Consider the following 25543-nt stretch of genomic DNA (forward strand, 5'->3'; position numbering starts at 1 on the left):
TCAGGCCAAGAAAATTTAGACTGAATATCGGAAAAACATACTAACAGTGAACTCAGACTGGAGTAATCTCCTGAGGGAAGAACTGAAAGGCCCAATCCTAGGAACACTAGGATTCTAGGGTGAAATCTTGGCTCTTATTGAAGTCTGTTGCAAAAGTGCCATTTACTTCAATAGGATCAAGATGTTACCCCATGTATTAAATATATAAAATATAGACACTTATGCCCATGAACTGACATAATCACAATGTACAATCATGTTATAATCAAAATAATAAAGTTTCCTGGTTCCGCCCTAAAGCAGTCAACTGAAATCAACACAGATAAATGGCATTGACTTAGAAGATGGTATCACAGTGAGTTTCATTATTTGGATTAAATCTGCCCTCAAATACTGGCTTGCAAAATATTACACTTCTCCCTTTTACAATATTTTAATTTTTTTCTAAATAATTTCATGCTAAAATATCACCTTGACCTGATTTTAAACCATTTCACAATCTGTCTCCAACTTTAAATTCATATGTACAAAAAGCAGTGCAATATAAAATGGTTCACTCTTGAAAACCCCTGGAGTATCTTCCCCAAGAAAAACCTCATCAAAATACCTCATCACCTTCATTGATCCAGTACTAAAGTTACTTGGTATTTCTCATTTGCAGCAATGTAACTAAAAACCAATCTCTACTTAAAGTTTAATGCCTATGTAGTTTTTCTTTCCCAGAGGACTTTGGTCTTGAATAGAGAGCCAGTGAGAAAGCCGCAATGATAGTTAGGCTAATGATAATGGAGATACCAATTGAACCAACTGTTTGAGAGAAAGCGAGATGAGGGGAGGAAGCTAAGAGCCAGTCACGGCGAGCGTTCATGTCTATAAAGATGGCCTCCATTTGGAAGTGTGTGCCAATGATCCCACATACATGGAAAAGCTGGTGGCTGTGCCCTGCAACAGAGTCAAAAATATTTAATAAGAAATTTCTCGGTTTCATTAAAATACACCTCTGACAGCTTAGCAAATCTTATGTGCAAAAAATTCAATTTATTTATTTTACTAATTTATATGGCTCTTATTGTGATGCTGCTAAACTAAGGCCATTGTCCATCTGGAAACTCACTGAATCCCTGCCTACTATAAACCAAAGCTCTGCATATACTGCTTTGTGCTGTTATTCTGCCAGAGACTATAAGCTAAATAGAACTTGGCTGGATCACTGCTTGGATGGGAGACCACCAGGAAACACCTGTGTGCTGCAAGAAGTGGTATTGATGAGTCAGTCTTTCTTCCAACTCAGTACTGTATAGCATGGCACAATGGTGAAGATCGGGTCAGCAACTTTTCAGAAGTGGTGTGCCGAGTCTTCATTTATTCACTCTAATTTAAGGTTTCGCATGCCAGTAATACATTTTAACGTTTTTAGAAGATCTCTTTCTATAAGTCTATAATATATAATTAAACTCTTGTTGTACGTAAAGTAAATAAGGTTTTAAAAATGTTTAAGAAGCTTCATTTAAAATTAAATTAAAATGCAGAGCCCCCCTGACCGGTAGCCAGGACCCGGGCAGTGTGAGTGCCACTGAAAATCAGCTCGCGTGCCGCCTTCAGAACACATGCCATAGGTTGCCTACCCCAGTATGGATTTTTGGATGGCAAAGGACCACTTTGTGGTCATTAGAGATTCTATGATACTTCTTGAAACAGGTCATTGGAGATGGCTTCTTGCACAACTATGCATGGCTACTCTAACCATGAGTGTGAAACAGTGAATGCATTTTCCTGATATGAACCATTTACTCTGCTCCGGGTATATTATATCCCTCATGAGATGCCCAAGCTTCTGTGCTCTTAAATGCTGGAAATAAAAAATAGTAAAGACAAGAATCACAATGTTCTGCACTCACCAATATAGTCAAAGCATCCCGGAGCAAGTCTCTCAGGCAGATGTGCAGCAAAAATGAAACAAGTGAGGAAGGCAAACACACAGTGCTTGTAGTGGACTGGGATTACACTTTCCATGCAGCTTTCCCCAGTACACAGATATAGCTATGATATCAAAAGGAAAAATTACACATGGGGTACCAAGAGAAGGAAAGTTAGAGAACTACTGAAGAATACCTCTAGATTGGGGCCAGATTTGCTGCTATGCTAAGGTCCCTTGGCCTCATAAAACGGCTAGAGGTGGCTTGTGGAGTAGTCACCCCGCAACACCAGAATGCTCCACTAGCAGAAAGCTTGCGTAGGCAGTTCCCCTGCCCCCTGCGCTAGCCACTTCTTCATTTCCAGTGTAAGCTGAGAGTGGGGCTGGGGCAGGAGCATTCATACATTGGGGCATGGGTGGGATCAACAGTGAAGTGGGCGTGGTTATATCTGAGTCTTATTCGCCACTGGTGTAAGGTCCCTAAGGGCCCTTATGCCAGTGTTGTAAGTTAAAGCCTTTTTCATGGAGCTTCAGTTTAGACTGGCTGGGAATCAGGTGGCCTCAGTCAGCTCCTGTGCCCTCCCTACTGGGACACAGTGGAGAATCAAGCCCAAGCTGTCTATATATAACAGGGCTTTCTTGTCTGTCTGTTGCATGTTTCCAAAGAACACACCACCTATCCCTGTAGCCCTATATACCAAGATGATCTTTGACTACTAGCCATTTTAGTATGAGGACTAAAAGTGGCCACTTAGTCGGGCTGGATTATTGTACGCTGGGATCTGGAACACTGTGGGCAGAACCCAGTAGTAGATATGAGAGCAGATGTAATCATCTCTATTTTATGCAAATTGTGGCCCAAATACCGATGAGCTTACTCAGGCAGAACTCCCACTGACATCCAAGAATTGGGCCAAGGGCAGCTTTTGGGCTCATGGTAAATTGCCAATATGTTTGAGTGCCCCAGTACTGAGCACAAAATCATCTGAACATCAACAAATATTTGCCAAAAATAACCAAACACTGTTTTCTAGCTCATATAGTTTTCCTTTTAAAAAAAAGTCTGTAGATTTTCCTAAATACGCTCAGTCTCATGTTAATAGCCGATAGTTATTTCACTGCAGGAAGCCAATGTATTTTATGGCATCTTAATAAGAGTTGAATGTTCAGTGCGTACCCTGTAGAAGAGAGGGGTGCTGTCGAACAGGTACGGATATGCAAAAGCCAGCGTGCGAAGAGTTTTACTGAGCCTGGGCTGCTGTATCTCGGAGAACCTGCATAAAACGCATTTCAAATTACAAAATTAAGGCAAATAGGGATTGTGCAACTGCCAGGGATATTTTCGAAGGAACTGTGGCTTGCAGAACATGCTTTTTATGTAAATTTTTTTGCACAGCCATATTTTCATAGCTGTTGTAATCTATACTACATACAAAAAGCTGTCTAAATCCAGAAGTGGGGCTGGAGAAATTAAACCCAAATTACAGCCATCCTCAATTTGTTTTTGCAACTAATTATTGTAAAACGTGGTAGACAAACAAGTTACATAAATGTCCAGGTTTGTTCTAACAATGACCTTGTTTATAATGTATCAATCAGCTGAATTATGCAAAGACTGGTTAAAACTGTGGGCCTGGCCCAACTCTACTGAAGTCAATGGAAAGACTCCCACTGCCTTTACCATGCATGGATCAGGCCTTTTGAGACAGGGCACCCACAATCATTCCCCATTAAACTCCATTGATTCCCCACTTCCTCGGCTCTCATGTTGTACATAAGACAATTAACAAACTGAAAATAGCTGAATCTTGCACTAATACAGGAGCATAGCAGGCCAGTCATCATTAATAAGAAGGAATGATGAATGGAGCAGAGGGATATCTTGATTCTACAATTCAGCAAACTTCCATGTTGGGTCTCCAGCCTGATAGCTGGTATTGTGGAGTGCTGCTGTGTCACTGCGGTGAGAGAGTCCAACATAAACAGACACTGGGAGCAGTGTTGGAAGTGCTGGTTCCTTGTGTGATTCACTATAACAATCTTTCCAATTGTTTTCTGCAGGCCACCGTGGAATTAGCAGCATATTGAGGAGTCTGTAGCCATTTCCATGATGGCTGAATCACACAAATTTATTTCCCAGATTACAAGATTCCTACCATTGTGTAAAATCATTGAACAGCAAACAAATCGGACACAATTTTCTAAACTCTGATGACTAAAATGGATGTCTCTTCTAGATGTAGATTAGCATGCACTGGGCTCTTCAACACAGACTCTGAGAGCAGCTTTGAAAGTATGAAATCTTTTTACATCATCTTGGCACACATTTAAAAGCAGTATTAATGGCCTAAGGGAAAACACTGAGAAAGTGCATCCTTTAAAATTTAGCAACATCTACCATATGTCAGTTGGAAAAAACAGAGTTTACTTCTTTAAAAGTTATAGTTATTTTGACCTCTGAGTTTTTGTACTGCTTCATCACGGGCTAGATATTGAACTCAGTGTTGTCATAAAAAGAGATCTATTTATATTGGATTACAAGGTCTTGTAAGTAAAGCAGCATTCATGCCATGGTCATGAATGTTGATTCATTAAGTTGAATCACAGTTTCAGTTTACAATGCATGACACATGTCTCAGAATACTTATATTTTGCATCCAGCCAAGATTTTGTAAATGCAGCATTTCAGGGAATACAAACATATCAGGTAAAATTCAAAATAAAATAAATCTGACCCTTATTACCTTTCTATGACATCACTGTTATAATGGAGGTATGGAGCACCAAGCCTGTTGATTACAATCATATGGTAAACGAGAAGAAAAGAGTATGTTTGGGTGGAGCCATATATGCTGGAATTTGTTAGCAATACAAAGAAAATTGTTAAGATGCACTTTATACTTTGTTGGTGCAAAGTCTAAACATAATTTACCAGTCCTCAGCAAATGTGCAAAGAGCTGCAAGAAGTGGTAATTGTGCCAAAGAGGAGAGTTAGAAAGAACACCACACCTTTCAGCAGAAAAAACATGTTCATAGGTGACTTTCATTTACTCAAATGAAGAGCTTGAGATTCCAAACCACGACAGAACTAGAAAGAGACACATTACTGTTCAGTGGTACACATACAAAGTTCATAGTAAATGCGATGCATTACCATTCTATCCAGGTCAGAAATCCAGTTGGAATATCAGGGATCACAGACACTTCACTTATCCCTTAGAGTCAGGGCTTGATCCTGTAAATCCTTGAGTGGTGTAGCACAAGTGGAGGCTGGTTCCATGTGAGGGCAAGGAAAGATAAGCATGGGGTGTAGTATGGCAAAAGTAAGCCTCAAATCTCCTTCAGCCCTGCTCCCCATGTGGTTACATACAGTGTATTGAATGGGTGTGTCTTGATGCTAATTTGGGTCGTCTTAACTCTGCACTTCTTCCTTAGGTCTTATTCTTGCTATCAAGGAGAACAAACTTGGTAGCTACACAGCAGCTGTTTCATTACTGCAAGTTCAAATTTCTCACTGCTCCTTGTCCTTGCACCTTCTACATGCAGCATTCTGTGCTCAGGTCATCTAAGGCTCCCTACCAACTTCTCAGCTCTTTTAACACCCTGTCCCTGCAAAACAATTCTTTGTAACTATCCAGACTTTCTGAGCAATGAACTAGATCAGTGTTTCTCAGACTTTTGCATTGGTGACCCCTTTCACACAGCAAACCTTATAAATTAAAAACACTTTTTTTGTATTTAGCACAATTATAAATGCTGGAGGCAAAGCGGGGTTTGGGGGTGGAGGCTGACAGCTCGCGACCCACCATGTAATAACCTGGTGACTCCCTGAGGGTTACAACCCCCAGTTTGAAAACCCCTGGACTAGATACTGACTAGTGCTTTTCAAATCAGATGTGAAGCTGGCCCCCAACAAAGCTCTGACAGTTTGGACCTCTGTGAAAGCCTGTTGTAAGGTCTGCAGACTTTGGGTATGGAAAACGATGCTGATCCTATTGGCTTTCTTTTTATCCTCCTTGTAGGGTGCTGAGCTTTGGTGCAAGTGTAGATTCCATCCCATCCTGCATGTCCTCATGCACCCATTCAAATACTGCTGTGCTACTAGTTGCCCTGCATTTTGCTACTTCTTTTTAGCAATGTACAAATCTACATTTGCTTCCATTTCTGAAACATAACACCAATTCTTCAGCCCAGGTGCGCAGTTCTGCAAGTAAAGTTTAAGTGAGATGCACCAAATCCCAGAAATACTTCTCTGTTTTCTTCCATTTGTCCAGTCTTTATTCTAGATCCATGTAGGAATCTGAAGTGAGAGCTCTTGAGATGCGACTGCTGCACAGATACTGATTCAGTGGGTGAGAAGGATATGGGAAGAAGTAGGAAGTTCTCAGTGAGATAGCAATGGAGGCATCCTGCTTCCCCTAAAAGTCAAAAATAAGTTCGTTTTCAGCCATTTTTATACACTTTCACATTTGATAATTCAGTATTCGTAAAGTACATAAAAGGGAAAAAATGCTTTATTACCAACTCACCAATCAACTATCCAGTATTGAAACAAATTCCTGAGAAGCTGGTAAGAGCTGGTACGGTAGATTTATAGAAACACATTAACTTTTTTCTGATGACCATGATAAAAGTTCCTGCCTTCATCAAGAAGTTCCATCTTCATGCTGATACAATGATTCATATTCCTATTAATCTTCATGAGGAACAGTATGAAGTGGTTAAGATGAATGGGTACATAGAATCATAGAAATGTAGATCTGGAAGGGATCTTGAGAGGTCATCTAGTCTAATCCCCTGTGCTGAGGCAGGACCAAGTAAACCTTATTCTGCTGCTCTCGCATTCCTTTCCTTAGGAATCATGAAATCTATCATTTCACATGGTCACTTTCACCCAAATTGCCTTCCACCTTCAGATTCGCTACCAATTCCTCCTGGTTGGTCAGAATCAAGTCTAAAATGGCTCTCACCCTGGTTATTTCCTCCACTTTCTGAAATAAAAAATTGTCCCCAATACATTCCAAGAATTTATTGGACATTTTGTATTTTGCTGCATTATTTTTCCAACAGTTGTCTGGATAAGGTGCCCCATTACTACCAGGTCTTGTGTTTTGGATATTTCTGTTATTTGTTCTAGAAATGTCTCATCCACTTCTTCCTGATCTCGTGGTCTATAGTAGCCCCCTACCATGATGTCATCCCTATTTTTTCCCCTTTTATCTTTACCCAGGGATTTTCAACTGATATGCTTCTCACCTCCTTCTAGACCTCAAAACAAGTCTATATATTCTTGATATATAATGCAACATTTCCTGCCTTTTCCCCTGCTGGTCCTTCCTACACAATCGCTACCAATATTCCAGTCATGAGATTTAGCCTACCAAGTCTCTGTGATACCAATTAAGTCATAATTTAGCTTATATACTAATACTTTCTCCATTTTTAGTTATTGTAGAGCAGTGGTTCCAAACTTTAACAACCTGTGAACTCCTTTCAATAAAATGTCAAGTCTTGCAAACCTCTGCCTAAAAATGAATATTTCCAGGGATTTTCTCCTTTACCTGAGTATAAATTAAAAAAGCAGTGATCTTGGAAATATAAAATTTGTTTTTATGACATGCTTATTACACAGTATTATTAATTATTATTTATCATTACAGTATTTTTATTACATTATGAAAACGGCAACACTGTTCCAAGATCTCATTTTCGTAGCTTGTATCACTTTGATTAAGCCTGTTATAAGACAAGGCTCTTAGGTTTCATCAAGGGGTATCAGATGTGAAACAGCACGAAGGTATTTAAGAAGCCAACTCAAAGAGTTCCTCCTGCACAAGCATTCAGGTCTTGAGCAGTCCAGGCAAACAATGCACGTTACAACAAAGCTTAAACTTGTTCTTCACAATAATTTTAAAAACAATACTAGCTGCCCATTTAATTTTAAAAACAGCAAAAAATATCCACCTCCCTTTCAGTTTCTTATAGAGTCTTGAAGTTTAAATCTCAGTGTGATGGATGCACTTGCTTTGATCTGCTTAGCTCTTGGAAGTCCAGGGGCTCTGGGCTGCTGGCCCCGTACTGTCCCTCTGTCCACCATTAGGGATTTTTTTCCCCAAGAGCCTCCTGTAACATTTCACAAACCCCCAGGGGCTCATGAACCCCAGTTTGGGAACCACTGTTTTAGAGCAAGTGAAAATAGTTGTCAACTGCTTGATGTCCCACCCGGACAGGTTAATACTGTGCTGGCTGTAATCTGGAGCTGTAGGCTGTTTGATGGTAATGGTTTCAGATTTAGTTTTGTTGGGATTAATAACCAGACCCATGCAAGCTACTTTGCTGTTTACAACCAGCTCAATATTAACCTGTCCTAAACGGGACATGGAGCAGCTGCCAGCTGTCAGATCCTTGAGTAGCGTCAAAGACAATGCTGAACAATGCTTGAAAAATGTGGACGCTTGTATAGCAGCATCCATGATTCAGGCCCTTCAGTGGCCTCTGTGGGGACCTCATGACATCAAGCTTTCTATGAAGCTGCAGGTCTATAGAATGACAGTTACACCAACTCTGTTGCACGGAAATGAAACGTGGGCGCATCGGAAGGCTGAAGATCACTGGACTGATGGTTCTAATTTTCATTGTCTCTGTCAGCTGCTCCATATGAAGTGGCAAGACAAGATCAGAAATTAAGATATTCGAAGCCAAATCCAACAATCATCTCCATCAGGACCGGATCAGTTCCGGTAGCTTTGTTGGTATGGATATATTATAAAAATGGAAGACCAATGAGTTCTGATGCATGCTTACCAATGAATGTTGCTACCCCGCCGGTGACCATGTGGGTGCGAAATGCTTCAGTGGCATGACAAGGTTGCCAGTGATGGACAGAAACCTCAATATACAACCAGACAACCTTAAGCACCATGCCAAAGATCGATCCGGATGGCGATTGCTTTACAAGAAGGCTACGTCCCTTTGGGATTTGCCAAGATGATGATGAAGTGCAAATGGCCTGAGTATTAATCAACCTGAAATCGTTATACTGTATTGTTGCAACTACATAATCTTTTACTCACTAAAATAATCTGCATGCCTATGAAAGTTAGTGCCCAGTTCATTTGGAGCAGTGGAAATATATCTGCTTATTGGTAGATGTGATTGTGACGGGATCCCCCCAAGGTGCAGCCTGGGACTGTGGGACCGCTGTGCCCCCTTAACCCTCCCCAGCCTGGGCTGCCTCTCGCAATGCCTTGCTAGTGACCAGCAGCAAACCCCTCCAGGCGCTGTGATCACTCAGCACAACAGCATGTGGAGCCCACACCCAGCCAGATTGCATGACTGCTCCCAGAGCCACTCCCGAATCACACAGAGAAAGGCACTAGAGCCAAATTCCCCTAGCTCCCAGCACTGTGCCCCAGGAATATACTGCCGCGCACTGCTCAAGATGGCAGTGCAGATTTATTAATTGGTTCACCACTTCATCAATGGAAAGTGGACATACACCAGCCTTTGCAAGCCTGAGCAGATTTGCCACACACTTCATACAGACTCACTGGTAAAGATAAACAGTAAAACAAATGTATTGACTATAAAAGGTAGATTTTAAGTGATATTAAGTGATAGGCAAAAAGTCAGAGTTAGTTACCAAAAGAAATAAAATATGACCACGCAGTCTAAACTCTCAACCCTATTAGACTGGGCAACAACTAGATTAGGCAGTTTTTCTCACCCCACTGGATATTGCCGTCCTTAGTATACAGATTTCCCCCTTGAAATCTGGGCCAATCTCCTCTGTTGGAGTCTTGTCTTCTCAGTGTTTTAGTTGCTTGCAGCATAGGTGGGGGAAGGAGAAAGGCCAAGCATGTGGCCACTCTGTCTGTTTATTACCCTCAGTCCATGTGCTTGGAAAACACAAGTCCAGCATGTCTGGGTCGGCCTTGCCGAGTCTCTAGGCAAGACTGAGCAATTCCCCATGTGTGGTTTCATGCAGGTGAGTCGTTGCATTGTAGCTCCCTTGCTGGACAATGGTTGTTGATGAGTTGATTGATACCCCACCCGGGTGTTGGCCACTTTCCTTGCTGTTGCCTCTGGGGAGCTGATGTCTGGCTGATTCCCCAACTTACAGCATGTTTTAGTGACCACCATACTACATAATTCTCATGCATCAATGATATACACATATGGACAGAGAAATGACTTTCAGCAGGTCATAACCTTTCCCCTGATACCTTACAAGGCATGATTTATACGTAAGATCACAATCATATGTAAATGAGGAATATGGGGGTTCCAGGACACTCTGCCAAGGTATAAATGTCACAGTGGTTTTTCTGTGAATGGTCATAAAAGCTATGGTAGATGTGGATGGCCCAAGATTGCATTGGCCTACTACTGGGAGTGTTTTTTTAAAAAAAAGACAAGAGAGAGAGATTCATGGGTGGCTGCACTTCTAAACGTGTTCGACTGCATTGCTTCCAACATTGCCCATTCCGCAGTGTGGACCAAGTTTTGCTCTGACTCGCATTGATTTTTAGGAAGCGTTGCACAGGCGTAACTCAGCAGAACCTGGTCCTTTAGCTATAGCAATTAAGATTATGGAAGGATTCTGTGTTGTATGAAAGCAAATGAGATTTCCTGCTGTCACTGAGCACTGCATTTCCTGCAGGGTGCTGAATGCCTTAAACTCCCAGGGACTCAGCCAGGCCCTTAAATTCTCTCCCATTTTCTTTCCAACCTGTTGAAGCAGGATCTCTGCCCCTTGCGTGGCTCGTGCACCCTTTGGGGATGCAATCGTGAGTTAGCCACTTACATAAACAAGGAAGAGGACTTTGGCGAAGAGACATTCACAAAACTATGGATTTTACGGAACTGTGCACTCCTAGTGTACTTCACTGAACATCAAGCCCCCTGGGGAAAGTGATTCTGTGCCACAGGGTGGCATTGCTCTTCCTCTGCAGCTGCGGGCCTGAGCCTAAAAGAAAAACAGAAAGGAGAGAGACAGACAAACAGAAAAGAACAGATGGAGAGTCTGGTAGCTACCAAAGTCATTGCTGGCACAGGGTAAGCTGAAGTTCCAGGCTGCTGCAGCTCATTGGACAGGGAAGCTCTATTTTGCGTGAATGAAGTTAGGGAAATATATAAAAGCTTCCGATAAGAGTTCAACGTCAACTGCACAGAGATATTCTCTGATTTTATTACATGTTTATTATGGACAATAGAGAAGTTACCTACACACAGGGGACAACATTGCACTGCTGATTGTGAAGCAACAGGATGGTTTGGTAGGAAGAGGAAGATGTCTCTAGGATTCAAGAGCTATTATCCCATTAGAGACGGCAACTAGAAATCAGTGGGCCTGATTCTCCACTCAGGCTGGTGTAAATCAGGAATATATTATTTGAGCCAATGGAATCACCCTGGTGTAAAGTTAGAGCAGAATCAAGCCCACTAGTCTCAATTTCTGCTTACTCGGGAACCTTTTTTTGACTTGTTAAAATGGTGACATTTGATGGCGTCACCAAAAATACAACTGACACTTCAGCATTGCTGAGACAACAATGTTACACGGTCTTATCCGATCTATTTAGTGCTGTAAAAAATTTTTACATGACCATATCTCCAGTTCTGCAATTAGAGGATGCTGGCATTTCAATTTGTAAATTAAAAATAATTTAAAATAGGTTAAAAAGCTACACTTGGACTGGTCAAACACATTGACATTTCATAACTGGGTTAGCCTGGTAATACTTGAAATTGTAAAAGCTAGAGTTAACCCACTGTCACCTGTCTTTATTTGTCTAACCAGACAACGGAAATCAAAAGTCAACCAACACAAAAGAGGAGGGGAAAACAAACAGAAGAAGAGAGAAATAGAGTTAAAAAAGAAAAAAGGACGGGGAAAAAAAGGCAAGACAAGTGGGATGGTCTAAAAATATCAGTTCCTAATTCTGCAGTTCACATAATACTTGGTACTAAAATTAAAATGATGGAGGCAAACCTGCAGCCCTGACTCTAGTGAGTAGTCAGTCCTCTGCGAGTACCCTACAGAACTCAGCAGAGCTACTTCTGTAAGTAAGTGGCTGGATCAGGACCTATCTGGGACACCCAAGCTTTGCAGCATGATTTTGGGTAGACCCATGCACTGCTATGCTATCAATTTGTTCCCCCCTGGAGTTGCTTCTTTTCTCTGCTACAGCAGAATCACCTCTGCTGCTGTTCCATTTTGTTTTGGTGTTTTACCTTTGGGGATTCAGCTCTCCCTCATCTATGGCCCCGGGTTAGGAGTGTACTTAGAGCCACTACAGCTGATCGGGAAGCACTCCTCAATAGGCAGAAGCTATTGTGGTGCTTTGTCCTGTAATGGACACACATGCCAACAGGAAAAACTGGGATCACTCCTCCAGTAAAAGGACAATTGACTAATTACACTGAACTATTCATGCAGCTCCAAAACCAAAAATCAGTTGCAGAGGCAAACTGCGAGTTATCCTAATGGTAGAGATTAACCTTCGACAGAGAAGGCTTTAAAGAGGATTTCCATCATGAATTAAGATTAAAAAGATCCTTTTTGAGATTTGGTAGGTAATTCATAACCAGAAGCTAGCTGAGTACTATGGCAGTTTTTAGAAATGTTGCTCAAATCCAAATTCCATGCCAGGATACTTTCAGTTTATAATAAAGTCAGATTTTCAGGGCAGTTAGATTTAATGGTTTTCTCATGGTAAGCATACAGTACACGTCATGTTTATTACCCTTTACAAAGGAGGCGATTGGGTGTGAGGCCCCAATCCTGCAAACCCTTACGCACGTTCCTAACTTTATGCCCATGAGCAGTCCCCTTGACTTCAACAGGACTATCTAGGTGCTTAAAATTAAACCCATGCTTAAGTGGTTGCAGCACAGGGGCCAAATTTCTTTACCCCATATATCAGGCACACTGTAGTTAAAGAAAAAAACAAGTTACTTTAGGCCGACATATTAAACATAGTAAGTTAAGATATCAAGCTAGCTTTCAGCAACTCTAAAAATAAAGCTTTACCGATAAGTTATTTCACATGCTTTCTTGTGAAGCTGCTCTAGCTTCACAGTTCTAAAATTAAACGTCCTTTCCCCTTTCCTTTCCCCAGTGCACACAGCGTTGCATATTCCAAAGCTACATTTGTAAATAAACCTGCTTTCGCAGTCACAGTGGGATAATCAGGAGGTAACTGTACCTGGAGTAGCAGGAAAGACCAGTGCTAATGACCGTGTTAAGCACAGCAATGGGTACATAACAGTGATGGAAAGTGCTATTGATCCATTCTTCTGGGAAAACATACGTTGAATAAGCAATCGCAGAACCTGAAAATAAAATCAGTGCCCAGGTTAGTTTTGAATGTTATTAGTGCCCTTCAGTAACCTCCCGGGTAATTTGGTGATCTTGCAGGTTTCAAACAAGCAAACCTATGTTATCCTGTGTATCTTGTAGGCAGATCCTAAATATCTCAGAGGTAATGAATTTCAGAGATGATGAGCACCTGTAGCTCCCTCTGCAATTAAAGAAAGCTGCAAGGAAGGACAGGATTTCAGCACGTTGGAAAATTTTAAAATAAGCCTCCAGATTCAGGGGCAAGACTATCAGAAAAAGTCCATTGTTGTTTGAAGCTGACTGATATTGGATATGTAGTGTTGTTGTAGCTGTGCTGGTCTAGAGACAAGGTGGTTGAAGTGATATCTTTTGCTGGACCAACTTCAGTTGCTGAGAGAGGTGTCTGTCTCTCTCACCAACAAGAGTTGGACCAGTAAAAGACATTACTTCACCTACCTTTGTCTCTTTGATAGTGGATAGTCTGCCATGGACTTGATCAGAGGTGTCTGCGAGTGGACTAGGGACCTTAATTTAACACATGTAAAAGACAAAATAAGGAAAAAAGTTTCATCATTTCAGATACTAGGTTAAACAATTAGAGCTTTGAAGTTGGTCTGTATCACACAGGAGAGAAACAAATTGACTTAGGACAATAGCATTCCCCTATACATTGGCAGCCCAGCCTGATAACATTCTATTCTAGCTACGTTTATACATCTTTTTCTCTTAGAAAAAATTAAGTCAAATTATGTATCCCTGGGCTGATTCTGTTCTCACTCACATTGGGTTTTATGCCTGTGCAATGCCATTGACTTGAGTGCAGTCCCTCTTGACTGACCCCAGTGTAAGCAAGAGAAGAATCCAGCCCAGAACCTTTTGTTTTTTCTTGTTGTAAAGTGACAGAATTGTAGTGTGCTTCAGCCTGCTCCTTTCAGGTATTTTACAAAAACCGAGGAGCCCGACCCTGCAACCAGTCCTAAATCAGGCATTTCCCCCCGCAGTGACTGCTAGGGCTAAGTCAGGACTGCACGATCGGACCCTTCAATGGATTTTTTTAAATTGCAGTGGAGATGTTCTTACGTTTCTGTTGTATTTATGTGGCTGCCAGTGTATAGGCTTTCTTTACTGTCATTCCTATTGATGCTTGAATTATTTCATTAAGTGCTGAAGATAACTTTATTGTTCCAGTTGCTGTCAGCAAGACTTCCTTGTAACAGAGATGACGCATCCCACGGGGCCCATTCCTTTACAAATGTAATAAATAAACCCAAAGGCAGTAACTTCATGTCAGGATATCTCTGATTTAAAGCAAGACAGCCAGGTCCCTCTGGATCCTTATGTAGCTGCAGATTAGACACATCACAGAGGGGAAACTCTGATTCAGAGCAGGGTACTTTCAGCAACCCCTTGTATGACTGTGCACTGATAAGAATTACCAGCAACTTCAAAGGAGGCTGGACATGTCCCGTGATAATAGATATGTGCTATGTTGGCACTGCAGGAATGCAGAACATCTGAACCAGCAGGTTAGGGCTAATTTACCTTACTTTGTTTTTCGGGGGGATATGGGGATATGGAGCTATTTGGATCATGCAATTTCATCCTTTTACTCTAGGCATTAGCAAAATGGCAACATCTAAAAATGTTGGTGACAGGTGTTTTACAAGCCACGGGCCACTCTAAACCGAAACAGCAGGTGTAATCCACTGTAGACAAAAGCATGGAATTAATTCACAAATGGTGAGATGGCCTGCATCTCCCTCGATGGTATCAGTAAAAACACCAGAGCTATTCTCACACGGGTTGCACGTACTCAGCATTCTTTCTATAGAGCCATAACAGTGTCAGGCCACCGCTTTGGTCCCCTCTACCCCCAGGATTAACCATTAACACACAGCACTGATCCATGATAGAAAAAAGTCACCGTTTTTACTTCAACGCTCCCAGACAGAGTGACTTTACCAAATGTTAACATGCAGGACTGTACTTCAACATTCTGTGGATGGTAGTACAAGTATCTAGCAAGCCTCGTCTTTGACTTCGGCAGGCATCAGAATTGGATTAAGTGTGTGTCTGTCTGTCTCAAGTCCTGGGTGTGTCTTCAACACAGTCATGTTGCAATAGTTAAGGACAAGAGGTCCTCCAATCTCCCCTTGCTAATTGGTGGAGCAGGATTTCAAGGTGGCATGTGAAGGAAGCACTAGTGAGATGGACCCAACAGCTCCAGGGAGATGTCATCCGCCAGGCAGACAGCAGGATATGTCCCCCAGCTGGCTGTTCGGCCACAGCATGCACCAGCTGTGCCTCCCATAGTCACCCCAGAGAACCCAGCCCTGGGCATCAGGATTCAAGCAGCAGAGCATGAACCACCAGAGCCCATGCTCCTCCTCTCACTTCCAGCCCAGGTAGCATTTGGTCCCTAATTTGCTGTGGTTGCATAAAGGGAAAGGACCCCAATTCTTGGGTTGATGCAGGACTTGACTCGGGGGGAACAAAGGTAGCTTTAAGCCCATTTTCAGCTGTCAATCTCTTGGTTCCTGGCATAAATACCAGCAGCCTCGGGACTTCCTGTGTGACTTCAGGCAAGGCATTTAAACTCTGTGCTTTAGTTTCTGTAACATGGGTATTAAAATACTTCCATATCTCAGGAAGGTGTTGTGAGCCTTACTTCATTAATGTTCATGAAGTGATTTGAGATCCTTGAATGGAAGGTGCAAAGCATGAATTATTATTAACTGAAAAACACCTACAGCAATCCTAAAATACTTAAGGCATTAAAGATGAATGAGGGGAAAAAAAGAGACATTGGGCAACCTTTTCAAAAGTGCCTAAATGACTTAAAAGCCTAAGTCCTATTTTCAAAAGTGAATTAGGAGCCCATGTTCCGTTGACTTTTAATTAGATTTAGGCTCCTAAATGCCAAAGTCACTTTTGACAATGGGGCTTAGGCCCAGATCTTTAAAGGTGTTTAGGTACATAATTCTTACGGATATCAGTGGGAGCTTGGGGCCTAAATACCTTTGAGGATCTGGCCCCTAAGTCACTTGGATGCTTCTGAAGATGTTGTCAATGATTCTGTTACATATTTAACAAGACAATGTTTGGAGACTCTTACCTAAGCTGTACATACTAAGGGCACCATAATCAAAGAAATAACAAATATGTCTCGCCTGGATGGACATCGTACTGAATGTGTGGGCACAGCTGGATGTGAAAGGATAAATACAGCACGTGAGCATGTAGGCAAGGAAGGGCCAGGCATACGTGTCGTTCCAGACATCCAGCGAATAGGCCAAGGCAAACAACTTCCATAGGAAGTACCTGAAATAGAAAACACTGAGTTAGTACCTTGTGTGTTACTAGTGAACTCCTGCCCCATTGTTATTATTTGAGTTCTCAGTTATATTTTCCCTGTCCCTCCATTGGAACACGGTACATTTCCCACCCAGGTCCCCAAATCCTTCAGTCGCCCCCCATCACAAACAGCCATCGGCTTAGGGTGAGTTTAAACATTTGAAAATACAGCAGTTAATAAAAACCAGCTCAAGTACCAGGCAGGCAAAAAATGTGTCCATATATTTAGTGTTTCATTTGTCATCTGGAAGACGCTGAGGAGACAGTCTGTTGCAGAACTTCTTGGATGGCGATACCCAAACAGGATGCCCTGCTCTCGAAACACCTGCAAGGGGATGTTTAGAAGCGCATCGTTTAGATGGACTGTACAGTCTGTATATTTCACACTGTGTCACAGGAACTGGAGCATGAGATGCCCAGTCCTGCAGCAAAACTCCCACTAAACATCTCCCTGTAAAAAGAGAACTTTATCAAGCTGCAGTGCAGAATACTGGTAACTATTTAATTCAGAAAGCATGCTACAAAGGAAGGAGAACACATGTTTGCAGTGTTAACAGCAGTAGGGTTGTTGCAGAAACATGGTCGCATGTTCTCATCTAGGACATGGGCTCAGGGGGTGAGGAACAATCGAGGTAATAAACAGGGTCATAAGAATGGCCACACTGGGTCAGACCAAAGGTCCATCTAGCCCAGTGTCCTGTCTTCTAACAGGTGCCCCAGGGGGAATGAACAGAGCAGGGAATCATCAAGTGATCCATCCCCCGTCGCCCATTCCCAGCTTCTGGCAAAAGTGTGAGGATCATAGGGAAATTCTTGATGAGGACCATGAGCTCAAAGGACACGTACATATAGGAGCTGACCCTCGACCTGCAAGCCTGCAGCAGAACTGTTGGCAAGGGCTGGCCCCCCAGCTGCTGGCTGCTCCTGGCCTCTGTCCCCTCAGTGGCATGTGGAAGCTGGGCTGCAGCTCAGCTCCAGCCAGCCCATTAGGTCATTCAAAAAATGTGCAGTGCCTCCATTTGGGAGCCACATGAGAGATAATTTGGGGCTGGTTTTCAGAGTTGTTGAAGAAAATAGCAGCTGTTGGGTCCTCAGCAATTCCGAAAATGAGCCCACGTAGTTAGGTGCCCACATCTGGACTACGGGTATGTCTATACTGCATGTGGGAGGGAGCCTACCAGCCCGAGTCCACAGACTTGTGCTGGCAGGGCTTGCGCCAGCACATTATAAATAGCAGTAGGGCTGTTGCGGCTCGGGCTGGAGCTGGCTCTCAAACCGGCATGGTGGGGGAGACTTGAGAACCCAAGCGCTAGCCTCAGCCACAATGTCTACACAGCTCTTTTTAGCGTGTTAGCACAAACCCTGCCAGCACAGGTCTGGGAGGTGCTTTCCCAGAAGGGTCTGGCTTCAGGCACCCGGTTCTGAAAATCTTGTCCTTTAAGTTCAGACTCTTCCAAAAATTAAAACTCATTGCAGCACTCCACTATCACAGTGAAGAGCAAGCAATGTCCACCTAGACAGCTCAGAGATCAGTGTATGATAGTCTCCTTTCCAAAGGCTAGATTATGCCATCTTTACACAGCAAGTCGTCTATTGAAGTCAGTAGGACTCTTGTTTGGATAAGGTGTTATTTAACATGAGCAATGATGGCAGAATGTGGCACAAAGAATTAGTAGCTAATGTTCCAGACAGACTTCAAGTGTCTCCAGTAACTTTATATGTCCTAACATTTTAAGATCAGGAAGGAACATATAATTGAACTGCATCTCAGTGAAGTAGGTTATAAATGTGGCACAACTCTGAAGAGAGCTGGGTGCTGCTATTGTTTGAACAGAGATCTCACCTTATGTTAATGAGCCCATTACTGAAAATAATTCCCCTCAATATCCTCCCAGTGTCTTTAAATAACTGCGCTTGCTAGATGTGACTCTTTCTAACATTACCATGCCTAGGTCAGAGCACTGAGCTTGCTTTTGAGATACTCAGACAGTTCCTAAAATGAATCTGACTCTTCTTTATCTGAAATTCAGGGTCTGACTCTGATTCTCTAACCTAAGCGAGTGAAATACCCTCCCTGCAAGAACAGATGTTTTCTTTACCTTGATGTGACCAAAATCAAGTGAACATTAAACTGCAGCGTCTCCTCAGTTTTTCTTTTAAATCTAAAGTAATCATGGTAAAAGCCAAATCTGTGTGTCGTCTTCTTGTAAATAGTTCTACTATCCTCAATGGGAAGATGGGCCAAATTTCATTCTCCACCTCTTTTCTGAATAATTAGGCCAATTTTTTTTTTTAAAATGGTCATGAAAATTGGTCAACATTTTTTTTAACTAAAAATATTTTCATCCAATAAATGGCTTTCTTGTGAAAACAAAATTGTATGCAACAAAACTCAACATTTTTCCTTTTTCACAAATTTCTTTTTTGCTTTTAGTGTGTGCGCATACAGGTATTTAAATGAATTCACAATATTATTGAAAATCATTATCAAAATAGTTGATCAAAAACCTGGTTTTTGATGAATGTAAGTTTTATAACCATTTTATAATGTTTTCAATTAAAAAAATTAAAAATACACTGAAAAAAATTCTCTGCACTGTTTTTTCAATGCCTCTCTTTCAAACGCTTCAAAACAAAAAATTACACCAAACAAAACAACTTCACCATTTCAAACATTTTCCACAAAAATAGGTTTTTTTCCCAGCCAGGTCGAGGGCCACTGATTTGGACATAGGGTTTGGCCAACACGCTTTAATCAAAAGAGTCACATGTAGAGCATTAGAAGAAAGTTATAATTAAAAAGAGACGCTGTAGCTGAGGTTTTATTAGGCTACTGAGCCCACACAGATCAGCAGCCAAATAGGAGATACATTTAACAAAACCTTACTTACCTGAGGCACTTGATTAATACTGAGTTGCCTGGGCAACTTCCAGCTCAGCATTGTGTGTTGGGCTAGGCGGTGTTGATTTTGGCTCGGATGCTTGTTAAATCTTCACCTCCTTAGAGACAGGCTCCTGCGTAGTCTTCATCTATGGCCTCAGGCCAAACTCATCATTATTTACACCTTCCTGTCTCCTCACCGGGCTTGTTGCCGAGACCCCCAAGTGCTTTGGTGCTAGGGAGAGCAAGAGAACAATACAAGGGGGATTGCTATGCAAGAGAAACAAAGGAGGAAAGGGCCCTGGGCCAGGTAACTGGATTCAAACCGTTATTGGCAGCTCTAGTCTGTGTCACATCCCTATCAGCTGCTCTCTTTTCTGTTTCTATACCAAGTTAGGGTGCCAGTTTGGGATTCTTGGGTTTAGTGAAGGCAGGTGTGATGTGTCGGGCAAGACAGTGACATTCACCCCTGTGCAAAGCCTATGCACAGATTATGTCGCACGTAGGCCATCAAAATGGGCTGACGTGAATCCTATGCTCTGTATTGGATCTCGGCCTTGAATACTGCGTGCAGATGTGGTCATCCCAGATATATTGGAATTGGAAAGGGTACACAAAAGGGCAACAAAAACGATTGAGGTATGGAACAGCTTCCGTATGAGGAGAGATTAACAAGACTGGGACTTTTCAGCTTGGAAAAGAAATGACTAAGGTGGCATATGATAGAGGTCTATAAAATCATGACAGGTGTGGAGAGAGTAAATCAGGAAGTGTTATTTATTCCTTCTCATAACACATAACATAAGAACCAGGGGTCACCAAATGAAATTAACAGGCAGCAGATTTAAAACAAACAAAAGGAAGTACTTGTTCACACAATGCACAGTCAACCTGTGGAACTCCTTGCCAGAGGATGTTGTGAAGGCCAAGATTATAACAGGGTTCAAAAACAACTAGATAAATGCATGGAGGATAGGGCCATCAATGGCTGTTAGACAGGATGGGCAGGGATGGTGTCCCTAGCCTCTGTTTGCCAGAAGCTGGGAATGAGCAACAGGGGATGGATCACTTGATGATTCCCTGTTCTGTTCATTCCCTCTGGGGCACCTGGCATCGGCCACTGTCAGACGACAGGATACTGGGCTAGACGGACTTTTTTTTTTTTTTTTGACTGAGACTATTTGCCATAATCTAGCCGAATTCGCAGATTTTCGTGGTCACCCCACAACTGCATTTTTGGTGGAAAAAAAAACTAGTCTAATGAAAAATTCTACCCAAGTCTAGTTTGGGCCCTGCCTATTCTGTCATGGGGGTCCAAACTCCCCACCATGGATGGAAATACTGGGAGGAAGCTCAGATGCCCACTTGTCTTGACATTCTGTGGCCTGATGCAGCCAATCAGCCCACACTGAAAGCTCCCATCGGCATTGACGTGTGCTCCATTCAAGGCAGGATTGGCCCCTTTGCAGAATGGCACTTGTTTCCCATATTTTTCTGTGGGTGGTTCCCGTTAGGACTGGGTGTCAAGGGGAATACGCAGCACGAGTGGCATTTATTTCCTTAACACTCCATCTAGCGGTGTCTGAAATTTCCATTTATCATCACACAAAAAAATCACCCAAGAGAGAACCGGCGAAATGGCAAGAGGACCAGCCTTCCATGTGCAGTACTGTGCTACCACGCAGATGGTCTCTGCTCAGTTCTGTCCTTGGACATCAATAGACTGGGGAGGTGAGATGAGGGGCAGGGGGCCTCTCCTTAAAGGAGTGGGGAGATGGGGGGATCCAGGCAATGCTGCCAAACCTGCAGCTGTTTGGGGTAGTCTCAGTCATGGGAGCCCCTCCTCGTTCCAGCCAGTATCAGCTTATTGCTCCCGGTCCAATGCCACAAGGTGTGGAGTACAAACTCCTCCATGCCCAGTGACAGCTCGGTGGTGTTAATAACATGCAGCCCCTGGGAAATCAGTATGTCTCCCTCTTTATCTCAACCCCTACTGGCAACCTTCCCTAACAGTCAAACTCCGTCTGTCCGGCCCTCTGGCCCCAGCTGGCATTGCTGAGGAGGTTGGGAGGTGGGTGGGAGACTGTCAGATGCTGAATCCTGGGCATTGGCAGTTTAGGACTAGCTTAAATGCCCTGGCAGGGAGGCCCAGATGTGCTGGAATAGAGCCTGGGGGAAGAGATACAAGCTGCCGGCTTCTACAGTAGCCAAAAGGGGCCAGGCTGCACTCCTAATGTGAGAAAATGCAAAAGGATCAAGGGTGGGTGTTGCAATAGTCTGCAGTTGTTAGAGGCGCAAACTCAGGACTCCTGGGTTCTAATCCCAGATTTCTCACAGACTCACTTTGTGATCTTGGACAACTCCCTTCACCACGCTGGGCCTTACCCTCCTTGCACAGCTGAGACGCTAACAAAACCTGCCTCACCAGGGTGCTGGGATGCTGAATAAGCTAGTGTATTTATACCTGTCTGGGCCAGGGGCAGGGGAGAGGAGAGCCCCTTTCCATGGTTTCAGCAAACTCCCAGCCTTTAACAGGTGCAGTGACGGTCAAAAGTGCTCCTTAGCCTTTCAGAATTAAGCAACTTTGCTGTCAGCTTTGCTTAGGCTACAACAGAAACAGAGCATCGAAAGTGAAGGCCTATAGAAGGTGTTTGTAGCGCCATCTACAGGACACCCCTTGGCACAGAAAGGCACTGAGGTTTCCCATACTGTCCCATAACTTGCTAACTCACAGATAAATGAAGCGAGTTCATTAAAACAAACATTCTGCTGAAACCATTTCAGAGAACACTCGGTTTTCAAACCACCTTTTTTAATTTGTTGGCTCACAATTGGCACGTTGCTGTTACTCCTGGCATGGGAATGATTTTCTGACAGCATTTACAATCATGGTCATTTATTCCCAAGCACCTATTTGAAGCCTACCTGCACAGGGCTGGATTTCCTCTGAGGGGTGGGCATGCTGGGAATGCATCCAGGGCCTGGGGATGCCCCTCTTTGGAATGGCAGGTGAACGCTGAAATGTCTGTGTATTGCTCACAGTTCCCCAGAGCTTTTTTGGTGTCTGTTTCTGCAAAACCTTTCCAAATGTCTAACTCAAGCTGTCTCTTCCGATTCCTGACAGCTTTCTTTCTGCATTACAGAGACCGCTTTCTTTCCTTTTCTGGCCACTTCTCACAGCGTGCAACTGCAGAGCCCTATTTCCATGCTCTGTGCTAACCTATTGCAGGCTGCTGGAGTTGAATCAGCAGGCTCTCGAGCTCCAGGTCCCCAGACTTCTTACAGCCTGAACTACCGTGTAGTCAAAGATTGTGGCGAAGGGTCATTTAAGGGTGAGTATCCAAACATATATTTCATCAGCTTGCCTCGCCTTCCAGTAGGCCTGTAGTCAAGTGTTACTAGCACGGTCACATTCCAGTCGCAGTGCCTGGACAATATTTAAAGCAGTATTATCCAAGTGACAGACAAACTGGCACCACAAACTTAGATTTGAAAATGGCAGTTTCATTATTTTCTGTATCAATACACACGTCCTATGACAGACAGCCCAATTATTCCATCTTCCCCTTTTCTCTTGTGCATAACGTCCCCGTCACAACCTCACTAAGAGCTGAGGGGCATCGGCCCAGGACAGGATCAGACTAAGTGCTGGACTGATTCCATGTAGACACACAGCACCAGTGGTAGAGAAACCCCATATCAAGCAAAGCCTTTGATATCCTTTTCCGCCCTACAATTATTCTCTACCCGGAGAAGTGAACACACTCCCTTTTTATTTGCCTGCAAATGCCCCACACCTTATCATGGGAGTTTGCCTCACTCTCTCATATCCAGCCTTCCAACACTATTAAACACAGTCTGTGGCTGTGCAACTCCTGAGCTGCTCTGCATAATGGGAGTCCTCCGTGCAAAGCAACTTCCCAGAAAAAAGGGTTCGATGGTCACTCACCTATTTTAAACGAAGAAAATGAACCTATCCCAGAAATGTAACACGTGACATAAAAACCATCAGAAATGCTTTTGAAGTTTACACGTCACGTCCAATTTTTCCCATGATCTGTAATTACTTTACTTCTTTTCAGATTTACAAGCAGGGTCCTACAGGCTCAGAGTTTTGTCTTGTGACAGGCAGCGTCTGGTCTGCTAAGGTCCCCTTTTTAGTTAAGCGTTTTTCTCACTGCAGTCCAAGCGATGGGTCAAACCCTGTGGGGCAATGCTCCAAATCCCCATTGTGAACATTCCCCACCATGCAGACCTGGGCCCTCCAGTGCTCACCCGGACTCTCAAGGTCTGGAACAAGCTCTGCTCGCTCCTGTCCTTTGCCAGAAACATTTGCTATGAACACGACCGAAGGGAGCCACGGGACAGAAAAAATACAAACTCTGATTTTAGTGAAACTGGAAAAGTACTGTGAGCAGCTCAACGTGTTTGCTACATGGCGACATGGTTTACATGTCGGATCGTTGATCAGCACATGACCCATATTTTTAGTCTCAGACAAAGCCGAGTGTCTGATACGCTGAGTTACCACGATTGCAAATCAGGTAATCGGGCGTACAAATAACTAGTCACTGACTCTCTGTCTGTGTATCTAGATTCTTGTATCGGCATCCATCAGTGTAGTATCTAAGAGCAGCTGATAGTTCATTTCAGAAATGTGTCCTGGATGAGCAATATGCCCTCGCTAGTGAATTACTGTGTTGTGTATCAATATATTACAAATTTACACAGGATTGGAAGGAACCTCCCATCAGGGTCACCATGTCCAGGCCTGTACTTTTCCAGGCAGCCCCCTCATATAATTCCCTTCTGAAATTTATCAAGCTCCATCTTCAAACTAGTTCATTTGTTTGCCTGTATTAGGGCTAATGAGAGGCTGTTCCAAAATGTCACTCCTCCGATAGTTGGGAACCTTCTCATTTCTAGCCTTGATTTCGTCATGGCAAACCATTCTCCCTTGTGCACCACTAGCTTGCCTGTTCGCCCTCCAAGCTGGCATTCACTGCTGACCAGAGAGAGAGTCAAAGTACCCAAAAAGCTATGTTGATATGAATACATCTCATTAATTACACATGCCTGAAACAGCTAAAATGTCTTCTGGTCTCACTGGCCAAGTGTCAGAAATATAGTCCCCTCTCTAAAGCTCAGAGTCAGCTATGCACAACTCTAGAACCGATGAAAAGACTTGCAAGGGCAGACAACCAACCCTACAGTCCCATTTCCCTCTGCTCCCACAGCAAGACCCCTGTGGCCTCTGGGACGCTGCCAGTGGTGCTAGTAGAAATCATTTCTTGCCGGTACTCTACTCATGGGAGGGACATAAGGGGAGGGGACACGTGACCTCCCCATGTGACCCTCCATGTGCAAAGTTCTTGACAGATTCCTGAGGCAGCTGGTTTAAGGCCGTCAGTGTCCGGCATTATAATATTCACTTATAGTTCTCTCACCCACAAAACTGGAAAATGAGGCATTTGTTTTCTTTGTTTTGCTGCTTCCGTTCCAGTTAGCAAAATGGGAGGGCTCTCCCAGCGCTGTAAAAACCCCACCCCCATGAGGGGAGTAGCCCCCAGTGCGGTAGCTCTATCTACACTGCCACTTTGCAGCTCTGAAACTTGCATCTCTCAGGGGAGGGATGTTTTTTCACACCCTTGAGAGAGGAAAGTTTCAGAGCTGTAAGTGGCAGTGTAGATAAGCTTTTAGACTAGTTTGGCTGCAAAGAAGAATTCTGCGTACACTGGGGACAAGATCTGATTCCCATCAGGCTGCAGAACTGGGCTGACATCAGAACCCAAACCTCCTCTGGTCAGTGCAAGCAGAGGCATTCCTCTACTGATTTGGACTTGATGTGATGCAGTATGGATGTCATGGATAATTCAGACCAATGGGGAGAAACAGAATAAAAAACACTGTTTAAACCTTCCGTCCACCCCATACCTCCCTTCTTGAGGACTCCTGACCAATGTAACAGCACAATACATAGGCTAACAAACTTAAACAAAGCCTTTGTTTAGGTTTGTTAGCATATGTATTGTGCTGTTAAAGCCATATA

General features: G+C 43.2%; 1 protein-coding gene across 3 annotated transcripts in view; it reads right to left on the reverse strand.

Moving 5' to 3' along the window:
* Window positions 1-143: 143 nt before the first annotated feature.
* PAQR5 (progestin and adipoQ receptor family member 5) overlaps window positions 144-25543 on the reverse strand; it is a 32516-nt gene continuing 7116 nt past the window's right edge. For all 3 annotated transcript variants that reach the window (XM_044980003.1, XM_044980004.1, XM_044980002.1), the window contains exons 2-8: window positions 19505-19729; window positions 16811-16938; window positions 16375-16580; window positions 13126-13252; window positions 3093-3189; window positions 1899-2040; window positions 144-942 (exon numbers count right to left, since the gene is read on the reverse strand). In XM_044980003.1, coding sequence (XP_044835938.1) covers window positions 695-942; window positions 1899-2040; window positions 3093-3189; window positions 13126-13252; window positions 16375-16580; window positions 16811-16938; window positions 19505-19555 — 999 coding nt within the window. In that variant the 5' untranslated portion in view covers window positions 19556-19729 and the 3' untranslated portion in view covers window positions 144-694. The remainder of the gene's footprint in view (window positions 943-1898; window positions 2041-3092; window positions 3190-13125; window positions 13253-16374; window positions 16581-16810; window positions 16939-19504; window positions 19730-25543) is intronic.

The sequence above is a fragment of the Mauremys mutica genome, chromosome 11 (genome assembly GCF_020497125.1).
Source record: "Mauremys mutica isolate MM-2020 ecotype Southern chromosome 11, ASM2049712v1, whole genome shotgun sequence".
NCBI lineage: Eukaryota > Metazoa > Chordata > Testudines > Geoemydidae > Mauremys > Mauremys mutica.